Source organism: Zootoca vivipara, chromosome 16 (assembly GCF_965207765.1).
Source record: "Zootoca vivipara chromosome 16, rZooViv2.hap1.1, whole genome shotgun sequence".
Classification (NCBI taxonomy): Eukaryota; Metazoa; Chordata; class Lepidosauria; order Squamata; family Lacertidae; genus Zootoca; species Zootoca vivipara.
In genome coordinates, this window is record NC_142599.1 from 14153942 (window position 1) to 14172396 (window position 18455).

At 48.4% G+C, this 18455-nt stretch overlaps 1 protein-coding gene across 1 annotated transcript in view; it reads left to right on the forward strand.

Moving 5' to 3' along the window:
- SLC25A1 (solute carrier family 25 member 1) overlaps positions 1-16950 on the forward strand; it is a 52252-nt gene extending 35302 nt beyond the window's left edge. The window contains exons 3-9 of the mRNA XM_035098027.3: positions 1804-1903; positions 2156-2294; positions 5285-5369; positions 7435-7539; positions 10644-10759; positions 11360-11433; positions 12904-16950. Coding sequence (XP_034953918.1) covers positions 1804-1903; positions 2156-2294; positions 5285-5369; positions 7435-7539; positions 10644-10759; positions 11360-11433; positions 12904-13018 — 734 coding nt within the window. The 3' untranslated portion in view covers positions 13019-16950. The remainder of the gene's footprint in view (positions 1-1803; positions 1904-2155; positions 2295-5284; positions 5370-7434; positions 7540-10643; positions 10760-11359; positions 11434-12903) is intronic.
- Positions 16951-18455: the final 1505 nt, after the last annotated feature.

The window sequence follows — 18455 nt, forward strand, 5'->3', positions numbered from 1 at the left end:
TGTCCGACTCTTCGTGACCCCATGGACCATAGCACGCCAGGCACTCCTGTCTTGCACTGCCTCCCGCAGCTTTGTCAAACTCATGTTCGTAGCTTCGATAACACTGTCCAACCATCTCGTCCTCTGTCGTCCCCTTCATGGATCAATGCCTTGTCGTGGCGAAGGGGCTTGAATAACTCAGAGAAGCTATGAGCTATGCCATGCAGGGAAAGTCGGCTTTTTTTAGAATAGGAAAAGCATTTAAAAATAAATAAATAGAGAAATTCAGCAGTGGCTAAGCTGCCTGAGTTCCTTCTAGAACATTCGTCCTAAAAAATAATGTTAGCCTGGCATCTGCTGAGGGAATCGTAGTTGGTTATTAGGGTTATTACAGCATAGCTGCCAAGTTATCCCTTTTTTAAAGGGATTTTCCCTTATGCTGAATAGGCTTCCTCGCGAGAAAAGGGAAAACTTGGCAGCTATGTTATTACAGTGATGCAAGACGAATTTAATTGGTTCTGCGAGTCAATTCGTTTTGCGAAAAAATCGTCTTGCGAATCGCGGTTTCCCATAGGAACGCATTGAAATTTCTTTTTTTGCCCATAGGAACGCATTAATTAAATTTCAATGCATTCCTATGGGAAACCGCGATTCGCAAGACGAATTTTTCGCAAGACACATTCGTCTTGCGAACAATTCGTCTTGCAGGGCATTCGTTTTGGCGAGGTACCACTGTAGTTCCAGTTCTGAGGGATGATGGGAGCTGTAATCCTGCAACACTCAGAGGGCCGCAAGTTTCCCCATCCCTGGTATAGGATTATGGCCCCATCTGCACTATCCATTTAAAGAGCTTATGATACCACTTTATAAACAGTTGTGGCTTTCCCCAAATAATCCCGGGGAATGTGGTTTGCTATTGCTGCTAAGCGTTGTTAGGAGCCTTCCCTCGTTCCCCTCACGGACCTACAATTTCCAGAGTGGTGTAGCAGGGAACCCCTTTTCCCAGGGAATTCTGGGAGTTGTAGTTCCCTGAGCAGTACATGGGATCTTCTAAGAGCTCTTGGCAAACTACAGTTCCCAGGATTCTTTGGGAGAAACTATAAAACTTGGGCGGATGAGGCCTATACATAGCTGCCAAGTCTCCCGTATTCCCCGGGAAATCCCTGTTTTTCCAGCTGTTCCTAGCTGAAAAAAACGGATTTTTTTGTTTCCCCCCGGTTTATTCTGGTGCGGCGGCCATTTTGGAACTGGGCGGAGCAGCATCAAAAGTCACTTCTGAGCATGCTCCGCCCAGTTCCAAAATGGCTGCAGTGCGACTTCTGGCGCGGCGGCCATTTTGGAACTGGGCAAAGCAGCATCAAAAGTCACTTCTGAGCATGCTCCGCCCAGCTCCAAAATGGCGGCAGCGCTACTTCCGGTCTGCTATTTCCGGCCCGGTCCCTTATTTCTCCGACAGCAACTTGGCAGGTATGGGCCTATACAGTATGTTAAGCAGGGATTATCCTGTGTTTCACTGGATTTATTTCACTCCACCTGGTAATATATACTTCTGGTGTGGGCTGGAAGATGGCATATGTTCTTGTTGAAGTACAAAGCAGTACAGTGGTAGCTCGACATCCGAATGACTCAACTTCTGAAGGTTTCGACTTCCGAAGTCGACAACCCTGGAAGTCTTTCCACTGCGCTTCACGGGCGCTTCGACAACCGAAGACTTCGACTTACGAAGAGCGCCACGGAATGGATCGTCTTCGTAAGTCGAGGTGCCACTGTATTATTAACAATAAATCGTTCCCCAGTCACATTACTCTTTTCCTCCTTTTTCAGTGGACTGTGTCAAGGTGACCGTCCGAGATCATGGGATCAAGGGGCTCTACCGTGGCCTCAGCTCTCTGGTTTATGGTTCCATACCGAAAGCCGCCGTGAGGTAATCACTTTTGGATTTTTAATCATTTATTTAGTAGTACCGGTAGTTAGTTGTATTGGACTTCTTTGTCACTTTTTTTAAATACAAAATTTATAGTACTGGAATTTGGCTAAGTTGCTCAAAGATTCCTCAAAGCAGCGAAAGATGAATAAATCGAATAAATAATATAATAATGGCAAGAGCAGCCTGTTCTCTTCTCCCCGGCCCGCTGTGCTCCTCCGCTTTCACGAGCCGCCTTCTTTCTCTTTCCAGGTTTGGCATGTTTGAATTCCTCAGCAACCACATGAGAGACGCAGAAGGAAAGTTGGACAGCAAACGAGGGCTCCTGGCTGGCTTGGGGGCTGGCGTGGCTGAAGCGGTGCTTGTGGTGTGCCCTATGGAAACCATAAAAGTAAACACAAACACAAACATCCACACAAAAATGTGGTGTTTGTTTGTTTATTTCTTTCTTTCTTTGTTTGTTTGTTTTTGGGTTGATTAAATGTGTATCCAGCTTTTCAAGAACTTCTCCACAAAACAGTTTACACACACACACACACATTATATGTACATATATATACAGTCGTACCTCGGGTTGCGAACACCTCGGGTTACGAACAACCCGGGTTACGAACTTCGCAAACCCGGAAGTATTTTTGCCGCGTGCGCAGAAGCTTTGCGCATGCGCAAAACGGCGGTTCGGGCCCTTTTCGGGTTACGAACTGCGACCCGGAACGGATCGCGTTCATAACCCGAGGTACCACTGTATATATATATATCTGAAATAATCATCAAATAGGAAGTTGCCCTTTTCCCAAACGAGATGATTGGTTGATCTCTCTCAGTGGTGTTGACACCATGTGGCATCAAACTTAAGTCCTTCTCATAGCAGACCCATTGAAATGAATGGACCTAAGTTTGTTGTGTCCATTAATTTCAGTAGGATACAAGCTGCTGAGTGGCTACAGCTGGTGAACTAATGCCGGTGTGGAAGAAGCAAAGATCACCAGTGTAGAATGATTCTTCAACATCAACTTCATTGGACTGGTCATGTTGTGCGGATGCCTGATTATCATCTTCCAAAGCAACTACTCTATTCCAAACTTTAAAATGGAAAGCGTTATGCTGGTGGTCAGCAAAAGAGGTTTAAAGACTGTCTCAAGGCAAATCTTTAAAAATGTAGTATAAACACCAGCAACTGGGAAACACTGGCCTGCAAGCGCTCCAGTTGGAGAACAGCCTTTACCAAAGGTGTCGTGGGCTTTGAAGAAGCACGAACTCAGGACGCAAGGGAGAAATGTGCTAAGAGGAAGGCATGCTTAGCAAACCCTCACCGTGATCAACTCCCACCTGGAAACCCAAGTCCCCACTGTGGAAGGATGTATGTATCCAGAATTGGCCTCCACAGTCACTTAAGGACTCACTGTTAAGACTGTGTTTATGGAAGACAATTTTACTCGGCTACGAGTGATCACCAAAGAAAAGATAGCTCGCTAGAGATTCTGACACTCCCATATCATACCTGGGCGGCAGGTTTATTGGGTTGTTTTAGTTTTTTTGTTTTTATTATGTATTTTGTGTTCCTATTTTGTGATTTTATGTTGTAACCTCCCTGAGACCTGCGAGTATAGGATGGTATACAAATTTAATTGATGATGATGATGATTAATAATAATAATACCTGAAGATAGAACCTGAGAAGATTAAGGAGCTAAGAAGTTCCTTACTGGATCAGGCCCCAAATGCCCAGCTCAGTCCATTATCCTGTTCTCCTAGTGGCTAACTAGATACCATGGGAAGCCCACAACCTAGCAGCTGCCTTCTGCTGAGTCACCATTGGTCTAATATACAGTGGTACCTCTACTTTACGAATGTTTCTACTTACGAATGGAGCTCCGCCCGCCATCTTGGATGCGGTTTAGATAGGATTTTTTCTACTTACGAATTTTTAGATAGGGTTGCTTCTACTTACGAATTTTTTTCTCCCAATGCATTCCTATGGGATTCGACTTACAATTTTTTTTCGACTTACAAATGTGTGTTCGGAACGCATTAAATTCGTAAGTAGAGGTACCACTGTACAGCAGTATTGTCTACACTGACAGGCAGCTACAGGTCTCCAGGATTTCTTAGCCCCAGCTGGAGATGCTCCACCACCGAGCTACGCCCCTTCCCTATTTAAGACACACACTCTCTCTTGCGCACACATCCTCACACACTGTTCAAGCTGCTACACACAAATACAGATGCCAAATGAATGACCTGCTTCGAAAAGGGCAGCACGACAAGCTTCTGAAGACATGCAGTTGCAGCAAAATAAATGCTCGAGCATCTTTTTCACAGGGCGTTTTCCTGCCCAGCTCCCGGGGGGGGGGGGGGGGGAGAGATGTGTGAATCTTTTGTGAAGCTGCCCATAAGGTTGAGCCTCAGGGAATTCTAACATCGGAACCCACCTTGTGGTGAACAGCAAACATTGCAAGGACATTTCCCACCCATCTCCCTCCTCTTTTGGGGTCTGGCCATCTTTGTTATCTGGGCTTGGGAGAAAGAAGCTCATCTTCCCGATGCATTTTGCCACACAGAAAGAGAAACAGGAGCTTGCCGCCTTCAGAGTGCATGTGAAAAACTGTGGAGGTTAAAACAGCATCATCGGGAGTATAGCATCTAGATCAAGGGAAGTAATAGTACCACTGTATTCTGTTCTGGTCAGACCTCACCTGGAGTACTGTGTCCAGTTCTGGGTACCACAGTTCAAGAAGGATACTGACAAGCTGGAACGTGTCCAGAAGAGGGCAACCAAAATGGTCAAAGGCCTGGAAATGATGCCTTATGAGGAACGGCTTAGGGAGCTGGGTATGTTTAGCCTGGAGAAGAGAAGGTTAAGGGGTGATATGATAGCCATGTTCAAATATATTAAAGGATGTCATATAGAAGAGGGTGAAAGGTTGTTTTCTGCTGCTCCAGGGAAGCGGACACGGAGCAATGGATTCAAACTACAAGAAAGAAGATTCCACCTAAACATTAGGAAGAACTTCCTGACAGTAAGAGCTGTTCGGCAGTGGAATTTGCCGCCAAGGAATGTAGTGGTGTCTCCTTCTTTGGAGGTCTTTAAGCAGAGGCTTGACAGGCATATGTCAAGAATGCTTTGATGGTGTTTCCTGCTTGGCAGGGGGTTGGACTGGATGGCCCTTGTGGTCTCTTCCAACTCTATGATTCTATGATTAACAAACTACAGTTCTCAGGGAGTTTTTCCCACCACTTATGCGCCGTTGTTGTGTGAGTGATGGGCTACAGAATGCAGCTGCCCCTTTTGGGAACAACCTAGTCTAGAAGGGGCTGGGTGAGTTAAAAAACACCTCTCTTGACTTGCCAGGAAGTGATCTGGTGGCTGTTCCTCCGCAGGTGAAGTTCATCCACGATCAGTGCTCTCCGCAGCCAAAATATCGAGGTTTCTTCCATGGGGTGCGAGAGATCATTCGGACACAAGGTGAGAACTGGCGTTTGTTAGCAGGGAGACGTCCTTGGCAAGGAGAACTTTGGGGGGCTTGCATAATTGGGAATGAGAAAGGAGCTGTCTGCCTTCAAATTGCAAGTAGGCGAAGCTTCAGATTTCTCAGTTTGGGGTCTCTTGAATGCTCTTTTGCTTGTACAGTCATACCTTGGTTTAAATACGCCTCGGTTTGAGTATTTTCAGTTTAAGTACTCTGTGGACCAGTCTGGAATGAATTAATCCACTTTCCATTACTTTCAATGGGAAAGTTCGCTTCAGGTTAAGTACGCTTCAGGTTAAGTACAGACTTCCGGAACCAATTGTGTTTGTAAACTGAGGTACCACTGTAGTAGTAGTAGTAATAATAATAATAATAACAATAATAATAATAATAATAATAATAATAATAATATTTATACCTCGCCCATCTGGCTGGGTTTCCCCAGCCACACTGAGCAACTCCCAACAGAATATCAAAAACACGATGAAACATCAAACATTAAAAACTTCCCTAAACAGGGCTGCTGGTGCCCGAAAGGAACCGCATGCCCCACCGTTTTCATTTCTCACAATGCCCGGGGTCAAATCCACTTGTTGGGGGAGGGCATTGTGGGTACCAAAAAGGTGTTGGGCTCACAGACTCCGTCCCCGAGATGAGAAAATGAGAGTAGCCACATTCACAATATACTTTAAAGATTTTTTTTTATTAAAATTGTATGCCGCTTTTCATCCAAAGATCTTGGAGTGGTTCGCAGCATAAAAATACAAAATAAAAACAAGTGTCCTAATACCCCTTTAAGCAGTCATTGCTTCCCCCAAAGAATTCTGGGAGCCGTAGTTAACCGAGGTACCACTGTATCCGGGATGGGGAACCTGTGAGCTTCCAATGGCCATATAATGAAGGGGAATAATTAAGAGCCAGTGTGACTTAATGATTAGGGTGCTTGACTAGGACCTGGGAGACTTGGGTTTAATTTCCAACCCCCTGCAATGCAGGAATCTTGCCCATAACCACTGCTCGGTGGTCTTGAACCACCCACCTTCTGGCTAAGCGTCAAGAGCACTGATCCATTGCATCTGCGACTGGCTGCCCATCCACTGCGGGGCCAGGGTCAAGGTTATTTTACAAAGCCCTGAACAACTTCGGTCCCTGGGTACCTTGGCGGCCACCTGAACTCTTATCCCAGCTCAGGTCACTGTGATATCACCTGCTGGAGGCTTGCTGATCGTCCCCCAAGTTGGCGAGGCTTATTATCGGACAAGAACACGGAACCGAGGCTTTCGTGTCGTGAGCCCAGCCTTATGGGAATACTCTTGCCAAGAGAGAGTCAGCAGGCACCTTCTGTTTCAGCTTTTAAACGCCTGCAGAAATCTTTTCTATTCCATCGGGCTTATGCAAGCAATTAACGTACTCGGAAACGTACTGGCTCCCGGTACGTTTCCGAGCACAATTCAAAGTGTTGGTGCTGACCTTTAAAGCCCTAAACGGCCTCGGTCCAGTATACCTGAAGGAGCGTCTCCACCCCCATCGTTCTGCCCGGACACTGAGGTCCAGCGCCGAGGGCCTTCTGGCGGTTCCCTCGCTGCGAGAAGCCAAGTTACAGGGAACCAGGCAGAGGGCCTTCTCGGTAGTGGCACCCGACCTGTGGAACGCCCTCCCATCAGAGGTCAAAGAGAAAAACAACTACCAGACTTTTAGAGGACATCTGAAGACAGCCCTGTTTAGGGAAGCTTTTAATCTTTCAGAAATTAGTGTATTTTAATATTTCTGTTGGAAGCCGCCCAGAGTGGCTGGGGAAACCCAGCCATATGGGTGGGGTATAAATAATTTATTATTATTATTATTATTATTATTATTATTATTATTATTATCTCTTTCCACAATAGTTGGCTGATTTCTGGTTTTAATTTTGCATATGGCTTTTACATACAGTTGTTGTTGCGAACTGCTCTGGTATTCTCTTTACGAGTCAGTGGCTTATAAATATTTTTATAAATTGTGGTTTTCCTGCTGCCTTAATCTTCCTTCTTGGTCTTCTTTTCCTTTCTATTTTTGCTGCAGGCCTCAGGGGAACTTACCAAGGTTTGACAGCGACTGTCCTGAAACAGGGATCCAACCAGGCTATCCGCTTTTTCGTCATGACAGCTCTCAGGAATTGGTACAAAGGTATTTGGAACCCACCTTTCGGATATCATCTTTCTTCTTCTGGGTGGTAATCTGAGCGGTGTCCCAGATCTTCTAACCTGAAGGCTTTTGCCAAGGCAAAAAGAATAATATCCAAGCAGAGACCTGGGTTTTCTTTTCCCAGCATGCACTGGTCCCAATCACCAGCTTCTGCCCCACATATCTGGAGTAGGGCTGGAGAATATTTTTCAGCCTGAGGGCCACATTCCCTGCTGTGCAGCTTTCCAGGGGCCACATGCCAGCAGCGGGCCAGAGGCGTAAGCAGGCTGAACAACCAATGTGAATGTTCACCTTTGTATAGTAGGCTAGTTTCTACGCACCCCCTTCTCGAGACTCCATCCAGACATGCAAGAGCCATGAGCAGGGTTCAAGGACCACATCCCAGCAAGGCATTCAATTCAATGTTTTTATATGCTGCTTGCCACTTAGAGAGCAGTGTTTTGTCTTCTTTTTTCCCCCTTCTTTTTTGGAGTTTAAACATTTTAGGTCATACTGTATGTACACATATAACAGTAAAATAGCAGTACGACAACAGTAACAACATAAACCAGACATATTGGAGATGGTAGACAACATGCCGAAACAGAGAACAGTGTTAGTGGGTGGCTTTATGTATAAAATAGGTAAAGGTAAAGGGACCCCTGACCATTAGGTCCAGTCGTGACCGACTCTGGGGTTGTGACGCTCATCTCACGCTATTGGCCAAAGGAGCCGGTGTACACCTTCCAGGTCATGTGGCCAGCATGACAAAGCCGCTTCTGGCAAACCAGAGCAGCACACGGAAACGTCATTTACCTTCCCGCTTGGAGCAGTGCCTATTTATCTAACTTGCATTTTGACGTACTTTTGAACTGCTAGGTTGGCAGGAGCTGGGACCGAGAAACGGGAGCTCACCCCGTCACAGGGATTTGAACCGCCGACCTTCTGATCAGCAAGCCCTAGGCTCTGTGGTTTAACCCACAATGCCACCTGCGTCCCATCACCACCTGCGTCTCATGTATAAAATAATAGCATGTAAATAACATACTGTTCTTTGCAACTGAGCCACTAAGGGGCGCTGTTCACCCAGCTTCTTGCTCAGTGTTGCATAGCTGAGTGGCGAGCACAAATTATGCCCACCTATTCATCCCCCCCCCCTGTATTTTAAAATGCACCTTTGGAGAAAGTGCAATTCTAAAAATAAAATAGAGTCCCTTAACTCAGGGGTGGTGGTGGTGGTGGGGAAGACACCCCACATTTAACAAAAAGCAGGTCTTTCAATCCAGATAAACTCAGTGCTTCTCCTCTGCTCTTGAGTCGATTGAGTGTTCTCTACCTTTAAACAAAAAACAAAAAAAATACAGTTTCCTATAAATACAGGCGGTGCGGTGGGTTAAACCACAGAGCCTAGGGCTTGCTGATCAGAAAGTCGGCGGTTCAAATCCGCGTGATGGGGTGAGCTCCCGTTGCTTGGTCCCAGCTCCTGCCAACCTAGCAGTTCGAAAGCACGTCAAAGTGCAAGTAGATAAATAGGAACCGCTACAGCGGGAAGGTAAACAGCGTTTCCATGTGCTGCTCTGGTTTGCCAGAAGCGGCTTTGTCATGCTGGCCACATGACCTGGAAGCTATACGCCGGCTCCCTTGGCCAATAATGCGAGATGAGCGCCGCAACCCCAGAGTCGGTCACGACTGGACCTAATGGTCAGGGGTCCTTTTCCTTTACCTTTTATAAATACAGGAGCTCGGTTGCTTAGAGTGTGGTGCCACTAACAGGCTGCCAATTAGTTTTCGGGATTCAGTGCTGGTTTTGACCTATCGAGACTTTTGTGGCTCCTAGTATCAAACCCTCTCCCCATGGGAATCAGCTTAGAAACTGAGTCCATCATCAGAGGCCCTTCTTCATGTGTTCTGTTTGAAGGAAGTGCAGAAAGTGGCAGCAGAAGAAGGGGCCTTTTCAGTGCTGGCTCCCTGCTTTGCAGAGAAGCACATCTGGCACCAGTGTTGCGTCATTTTTGGTGACAGGTGAAAACATCCTTGTTTACCCAGGCATACGGTTTTTAATTGGGGGATAGGTTGATATATCTGTGGCCTTCGTTGTGCTTCGTTGTGTGGTGTAGTGGTTAAGAGCGGCAGACTCGTAATCTGGGGAACCGGGTTCGAGTCTCCACTCCTCCACATGCAGCTGCTGGGTGACCTTGGGCTAGTCACACTTCTCTGAAGTCTCTCAGCCCCACTCACCTCACAGAGTGTTTGTTGTGGGGGAGGAAGGGAAAGGAGAATGTTAGCCGCTTTGAGACTCCTTAGGGTAGTGATAAAGCGGGATACCAAATCCAAACTACTCTTCTTCTTCTTCTTCTTCTTCTTCTTCTTCTTCTTCTTCTTCTTCTTCTTCTTCTTCTTCTTCTTCTTCTTCTTCTTCTTCTTCTTCTTCTCTGCTAAGTAAGGTGGCTGGGACTTGTTCCTTCGGAAAAGGTTCTCAGGCCAGTGTTTTAGTTTGTTTGAATGTGTTTGTTTTATTTTTACTGTGTAAGCCGCTTTGAGGCGCTTAAGTGCAAAATCGCAACTAATAAAGTTTATTTATTTATTTATTATTAGCATTATCAACATTATCGTCACGAGAGGCAGGGTGTTGTAGTGGTTAGAGCAGGCACCCCCAAACTTCGGCCCTCCAGATGTTTTGGACTACAATTCCCATCTTCCCCGACCACTGGTCCTGTTAGCTAGGGATCATGGGAGTTGTAGGCCAAAACATCTGGAGGGCCGCAGTTTGGGGGTACCTGGGTTAGAGTGTCAGGCTAGGACCTTGGGAGACCAGGGTTCGAATCCCCACTGGGCCACGAAGCTCTCTGGGTGACCTTGGGCCCATCACTCACTCTGAGCCTCAACTACCTCACAGGTTGTTGTGGGAATTAAATAAGGATTGGGAGAGCCACCTTGAGCTCCTTGGAGAAAAAGGTGGGAGATAAATGCAAACAACAACAATAACATGCACTTTTAAAATTCAAGCCATATTTCCATTTCAGAGTGAGTTGACTCTTGGCACCCTTGTTTTCTGCTCTGTTTCCTCTCATGCCTCGTCCTCATCTTCCTTCCCCTTCCCCTTCTAGGAGATAACCCAAATAAAACCATCAACCCGCTTGTTACTGGGTTGTTTGGGGCGATCGCCGGTGCAGCCAGCGTCTTTGGCAACACGCCACTGGATGTCGTGAAGACCAGGATGCAGGTACGCTCAAACCTCTGAACTTCTCTTCAAGGAAAGCCTTGTAGGTCAGATTCACACTGGGCCAACCTTCCAACTGGGCCATATTTCAATGGTGGGCGTGAACAGAGAGGCAAAGGGAGCTGGGGTTAAAAATTACATTTCACCTGCACTCTTTTATATAAATGGGAGTGGGAATGGCGCACAGGAAAGGGAAAGCCCCAACCCTAGGAGTAGAGTTGCCAGACTCAATAGAGGGCAGGACTTCTGTGCCTTTAATTGCCCTGCTCTCTTTTGAGTCTGGAAACCTTAAAGAGAAACCAGCAGACCCTTTGCTTGGAAATTAGACAAAGGGCCTGCTGGTTTCTCTTTATGGTTTCCAGACTCAAAAGAGAGCAGGGCAATTAAAGGCACAGAAGTCCTGTCCTCTATTGAGTCTGGCAACCCTACCTAGGAGTACGGCGGGGCGGATGAAAAGGATTGACAGGTGGTGGCCCATGTGGGTGGAGTTTCCTAGAAGTGGAGGGGCAGATTAAGTCCAGGAACCAGAGGTTCCCTACCAAGTAATTAATCCCTATATATGCCTGATCTCTCCCCCCCCCCCCTGCCAATCTTCTTATACAGGGCCTGGAGGCTCACAAGTACAAAAGCACCTGGGACTGTGGCTATCAGATCATGAAATATGAAGGACCTCTTGCGTGAGTCTCTCTTGGTTTTATATTTATCTTAATTATTTGTTAATTATTTGTTCATTTAGAGCAGTGTTTCCCAACCTTGTGTGCCTCCAGCTGTTTTGGAACCACAATTCCCATCATCCCTGACCACTGGTCTTGCTAGTTAGGGAGGATGGGAGTTGTAGTCCCAAAACATCTGGAGGCACAAGGTTGGGAAACACTGATTTAGAGCATTTGTGCTCCACTCTTCAGCCCCCAAAGGCTCCTGGAGTGGCTTGCTCCTCCTTTATGCTTGTTCAAGTGACTGTGTGCATCACTGTGAACCCAGAAGTGGCGCTTTCAAAGGGGTGGGAAGCCCCCCTCCCCCCAAAACAGCACGTAAACAGCAAGAATGGTACAAAAACTGCACCTGGCAATCCCACGAGAGCTTTGCAAGTGCAATCCCAGGAGCTTTTGAGGCCTGTGGAGAATTGGAGCTTGATCAAGGAGGTTCAGAACGTAACCCCCGTGTAAATGGGGAGTTGCCTGTACTCAAGTAAAACAAGACCATTCCTTGCCCACAGAGGTACCATCTAAAAGACATGGCACACAAGGAAAAACGAAGCAGGGAGGGAAGAGGGGCAGAGTGGTCTCCCGCTTGGACTACTGCCATGCGCTCTACGTGGGGCTACCTTTGAAAGTGACCCGGAAATTACAACCAATCCAGAATGCGTCAGCTCGACTGGTGACTGGGAGTGGCTGCTGAGACTACATAACACCGGTCCTGAAAGACCTACATTGGCTCCCAGTACGTTTCCGAGCACAATTCAAAGTGTTGGTGCTGACCTTTAAAGCCCTAAACGGCCTCGGCCCAGTATACCTGAAGGAGCGTCTCCACCCCCATCGTTCTGCCCGGACACTGAGGTCCAGCTCCGAGGGCCTTCTGGCAGTTCCCTCACTACAAGAAGCAAAGTTACAGGGAACCAGGCAGAGGGCCTTCTCGGTGGTGGCGCCCGCCCTGTGGAACACCCTCCCATCAGATGTCAAGGAAATAAACAACTATCTGACTTCTAGATGACATCTGAAGGCAGCCCTGTTTAGGGAAGTTTTTAATGTTTGATGTTTTAGCGTGTGTTTAATATTCTGTTGGGAGCTGCCCAGAGTGGCTGGGTATAAATTATCATCATCATCAAGTCAATTGTTCTTGTAATGGCCAGCTGGCACAATCCAGGGTTAGGGAATTCCTGATGGAGCTGGTCTTCCACAGCAGAGCTGTTGGGGGTGAACCCTTCCCCCCCCCATCTCTCCCATTGAGGCCATCTGAAGGAAGGGCTCTGCTCTCTGGTGACGGTTGAGGAAGAAGAGGCCCAAGCTGCCTTTGCTTGTTTCTCGGACAAATGGCTCTAACCGCTATACCAGACTGCCTCTTGGTTGGCTCACCTCTTCCCAAAGCTTGCTCGGATTCTCTGAAATACCCCTTTCTCTCTCACACACCCCTGTCCATTCCCTCTGCAGGTTTTACAAGGGCACGATCCCCCGCCTGGGCCGGGTCTGCTTAGACGTGGCCATTGTGTTCATTATCTACGACGAAGTGGTCAAGGTACTCAACAAGGTGTGGAAAACGGACTGAGCGCCCGCGGAGGGCGTGCACCACTTCCTCCCCACCCGCCAGGCAACAGCGGGGAGGGGAGGGGAAGGCACGACCCACCACAGACGGGGGGGGGTTTCCTACCCACAGCTCCCCGCCCACCCAGCAAGTACGGTAGTGCCAGCATTCCAGGGCTCCTTCAGCTCCACAGGTGGGATCTGGATACGGATCACGTCCCCGACCTGCTGTCTTCATATCAAGCTCAACGACACGTTTTATTTATATCCGAATGAACTGTGGCCGTGCTGCTTGTTTTTTAATTACCGACGATATGATAATGTGACCAGATTGGATGGGGGGGACAAAGGCGGGATGGTTTCGTGCTACATCTCCGGCTGCTAAAGTTGGGGGACGGCGTGGAAGGGTGGGGCGAGTTCAACTGGTGCCCATCAGAAAGGGAAAGGGAACTTTCCCCGCCCCCCCTGTCCCCCACACCAACCCCAACACCCACTAGAATACAAGTCCAAGAAGCTTTTTTTCCCCTTCTAGAAACAAACACACATGAATTTACAGGTTCCCAATCGCTGGTCTAGAGCAGAGTTTCCCAAACTTAGGTCTCCAGCTGTTTTTTTTTTTTGACTACAGCTCCCATCATCCTGAGCTAGCAGCACCAGTGGTCAGGGATGATGGGAATTGTAGTTCCAAAACCAGCTAGAGGGCCCAAGGTTGGGAAACCCTGGACTAGAGCAAGGGTGGCCTTCCAGAGCTTGTGGCAGTACAGCCTTTCAAATATTGATGGAATACAACTCCCATCATCCCTGCCCGTTGGCCATGGTGGCTCTGGCTGATGGGACTTGGAGTCCAAAGACTTCTGGGATGCCTCTGCTGTCTTTCTGAGAAGCTGGTGTTGAAACATGAGCTAAGTAAGAAGAAGTCCCTGGTTGTTTACCAGAAGGCAATTGCCAGCTCGTTGAGCTCCAGCTTACCAGCCAAAGAAGATCTCGCGAATTGTTGACCAACGGTGCCACCTCAGAAAGCTTGCAGAGGTAGGGAAAGGACGACAAACATCTGGGTGTTTGTCAGTCCTTCCTATACTCCTTCCCCCAGTTGCTGCTAGCAGAGAAGAAAGCCTTGGAGGTCACGACACATATGCACACACACACACCCAAATACTTGAGTACATTCCATGAGTCCTGCTCCAATAGTATTCTCTCGCCAGCTAACTCTTGGTATTGCCAAACGCGGGGGTCCCTAGAAAAGGTGTTGCTGGACAACAAGCCCCATCACCCCTGCCCGTTGGACCATCCTAGCTGGGGCTGATGGGAGTTAGGAACCCAGCAGCAGCTGAAGGCCTCTGGTTCTGCACCTGGGTTCTCCTTGGATGACGTAGAGGAGGAGGAAGAATTGCCACCTCTGCAGGCTCCGAAGCACAACGGCCTCAGCAGTGGAAGCTGGTCCATTTGGGTGAATGGGGCATTGCCCCGTCTCCACCTCAGCTTGCCCCCGCCCCATCACCGCCTGCCTTCTTACAACCAGGCAACGGTGGCAGCCCTGCCTGTCAACTTTAGTCTCTGTGTCGTCCTTGTAGGACGCAAGCTGCCTACTGTTTGGGCTCCATGCCCTTCTGCCCTGCCAGTCCCAATGGGCATCAGCCACCCCTAGCCCCAGGAGGGCCTGGTTCTCCCAGCACCCCACAGAAATGGGGCAGCGGTGGAGGGGCTGCTATGGTGGCAGGGCAGTGGAATATGGGAGGGCAGTCTGTAACACCAGCCCTGGGTGGGGATCTCATTTGCCCTTCCCCATCATACGCTCATGCCTTCTAGGCTTCCCCCCTGCTAAAGTCCGCATCCCAAAGATCTGTCGCGATTGGTGTTTTTCTTACTCGCTCTAATAAAAGCTTCTTTTGAACCAAAGTTGGGGGACCCACTCCCCTGACCTCCATAAATCTTTCTGCTGAGCCAGGAGAGTCAAATTAATTCCCACGCGTACACCCAGCCCGTAATATTAGCTCATTCCATAGAATTCACTTGTTTACATTGGGGGAGGGGGAGGGAAAGAGGGATATGGAAAACAGAAGTGATAGCCCCTGTCTAGAGCCTGTTTCTCGTGCCCCAGGTGGAAAAGGGACTCCCCACCTAAACAGAATACTGGTCAGAGGGACCTACCTGCCCTCTCTCTGGCTCTGCTGAGGCTTACACAGAAGGTGGGCAAAGCAGGGGCGAGGTTGGTGCAAGCGCGTCAGCAGGAGCGCAAGACTGGCTGTGCTGGTGTGTTTGCACCGCTGCGGCCTCGCTCCCTGCCGCTTGCCAATGACACGGGTGTTAGGAGTCAAGGGCTACCTGATTCTCCTTTTCAGATTGTGTTTTCCCTCTCTCCTCGGAAGCTTCCTCCTCTTTTTCTCCTTTTGCTTTTGGAGACCATAATGTCTCGCTTGAGAACACATGTAGGCTTAGCAGACCCTGCTCTGGCTCACTTACGCTTTTTTCTGTACTAGGAAGGGACCTTCCCCCAGGTGCCAGGGAAACTCGCCGACAATTCCGTTACGGATCTGTGCCAAATTTTGTGCGTCTCTCGTCCTTTTCAGTACACGTGGGGGCCTCCCCCTCCTCCCTGTTGCTCTAGTCTTTGCTAGCTATGTACTGTGGGCTAACTCAATGCAGCCAGCTGTTGATAGGGGAAGCGTTTAGTGCAGTGTGGGGCAGACTACATTTCCCATCATCCTTGACCGTTGGTACTGCTGGCTGGGTCTGATGGGAGCTGCAGTTGAAGGCAGCTGGAGGGCACCTTCAGGGTTAGGGAACAAATCCCAGGCAGATCTGTTTCTCTGCCACCACATATTTTAAGGTGCATTCCAGTTGCAGAACTAATAAAACGATAAGCCTGCTCCGAGGAAGCTGTGGACTGGAGCCGCTCCACCACATGAAACCCTTTGAATGAGAATTAAGCTTCATCTGTCCAAACACACCTTTATGAGCATATGGGCTGCAAGTGATAGATCAGGGGTGGGGAGGCCTGTAGACTTCCAGATATTGCCCTACAGAGGTACCTTGGTTTACGACCATAATCCATTCCAGAGGTCCCTTCGTAAACCAAAACAGGTCGTAACCCAAGGCGCGCTTTCACCAATGGGGCCTCCAAAAAAATTGGTTCGTAATCCTCAAAAAATTGTTCGTAATCCCAAAAAAAGTTCGCAAACCGGGACACGCAGTTCCAGGTTGGAGGTGTTCATAATCCAAAACTTACACAAACCAGGCTGTTCACAAACCAAGGTACCACCCTAGCTGCCAAGTTTTCCCTTTTCTCGCGAGGAAGCCTATTCAGCATAAGGGAATTTCCCTTTAAAAAAGGGAGAGCTTGGCAGCTATGGGTACCACTGTACTAGAATTCCCATCATTCCTGACTGCGGGTGATGGCAGGTGTAGTCCAGCATCATCTGGAGAACTTACAGGTTCCTCATTCTTACAGTAGACTTTATTTGCTGCATAATTTCAATTTCACAGAAACGGGGGCCCTGGCTGTGTCCCTGCCCGTATTTCCACACATGTGCTCCCCAACCATTTAGGGAGGCGTGCTGTGGTAGACATCTCCACTTCCTGTGGCAGAACCTTTGGGCTTCCAGATATTGGTGAACTTCAGCCCCAGCGAGCATTGCCAATGGCCAGGGATGATGGGAGTTGTAGCCAACCGACATCTGGACTCTTAACTGTCCTACAGGCTTGGATAACAGGTGTCCAGGCTATGTTTTTGTGGTGACCATGCGGCAAGCAAAGGCAGGTGATGCATTGGAATGGGGATTTTGTTGCTTGTGGGGGTGCGTGGTGTTATTTTTTTTACACAGACCGAGGATTTCTGAATTGAATGTGTTTTTGTTTTTTTAATTCACTGTCTGCACCGGCAGCCTGATACTAGAATGGTTTTGGAACTTCTCAGCCCTGCGGCGAGGACGCCAACCAATAAAGCCAAAGTTGCCTGTTTTAGTGAGTCGCTTGGCAATTTGTGTTTCACTTGGAAAGCACTGCACCTGCCCCTTTCTCTGCCTTGCCCCCCTTTCTATGCCACCTGTTCCTCAATGCTTGCACATGCACGCAAACATAAGAGGCTGCAGGATCAGGCCAATGGCCCTTCTAGTCCAACATCACAGTGGCCCAGATGCCCATGGGAAACCCGCAAGCACAAGAACACTCTTCCTTCTGTTATTCAGAAGCATTACTACTGTCTCCGACCAGCCACTGTGACTACTGAGGCTGGGCGATAATCTGGATTTCAACATCTGTGATATATCTCCAGCTAAACATCATGAGATATCATGATGTCTGAAATAAGGATGGAGCTGGTTTTCAACTCTTGTAATGTGTCACCAGCTAAGCATCTGTGATTCATCACCTGCTCAACATTGTGATATACTTACTGACATATTGCAGTGTCTGAAATAAGGATGGAGCTATGTAGAGGATGGAGCTATGTTGGGACGCGGGTGGTGCTGTGGGTTAAACCACAGAGCCTAGGGCTTGCCGATCAGAAAGTTGGCAGTTCGAATCCCCGCAACGGGGTGAGCTCCCGTTGCTCGGTCCCAGCTCCTGCCAACCTAGCAGTTCAAAAGCACATCAAAGTGCAAGTAGATAAATAGGTACCACTCCGGTGGGAAGGTAAACGGCATTTCCGTGCGCTGCTCTGGTTCGCCAGAAGCGGCTTAGTCATGCTGGCCACATGACCCGGAAGCTGTACGGCGGCTCCCTCGGCTAGTAAAGCGAGATGAGCGCCTCAACCCCAGAGTCGTCCGCGACTGGACCTAATGGTCAGGGGTCCCTTTACCTATGTAGAGGCATTGGCTGGCTTCACGGTTTTCCCCACATTGTGGTTTTTGCATAGTGCGTGCACACACATGCACACACACAAACACCATGATCTTCAATACATTGCCAGGCCAAAAATTATGAAACCAATATGATGAGATGGACTTGAAACCGGTTTTGGATGATATATTGCCCGGCCCTAACACACATCATGATTAAGATCAGAAGAACTTTGCTGGCGATCAGACCAAAGGCCCTTCAACACCAGCATCCTGTTCTTGCCTTTGACCAACCAGGTGCCTCGAAGAAGCCAACAAGTGGGACACGGGTGCAAGAGCACTCCTAACTACTGTTTCTTGGCAGCTCTTAAGAGCGCTCTTGACTTTTGTTTGCTTCTGGGAGATGTGGGAATGTGTTGTGCTCCAGAGAGTACAGTGGTACCTTGGTTCTCGAACTCGATCCGTTCTGGAACTCCGTTCGAATTCCAAAACATTCGAAAGCCAATTGGCTGATTGACCCCGGAAACAAATGCAGACAGCCGAAACACATGTTCAGCTTCTAAAAAACGTTAGCAAACCGGAACACTTACACTTTGTGGCGTTCGGGAGCCGATTTGTTCGAAAACTAAGCCATTCAGGAACCAAGGTACCTCTGTATCTTCAGTCCAAAGCATAGCTGCCAAGTAC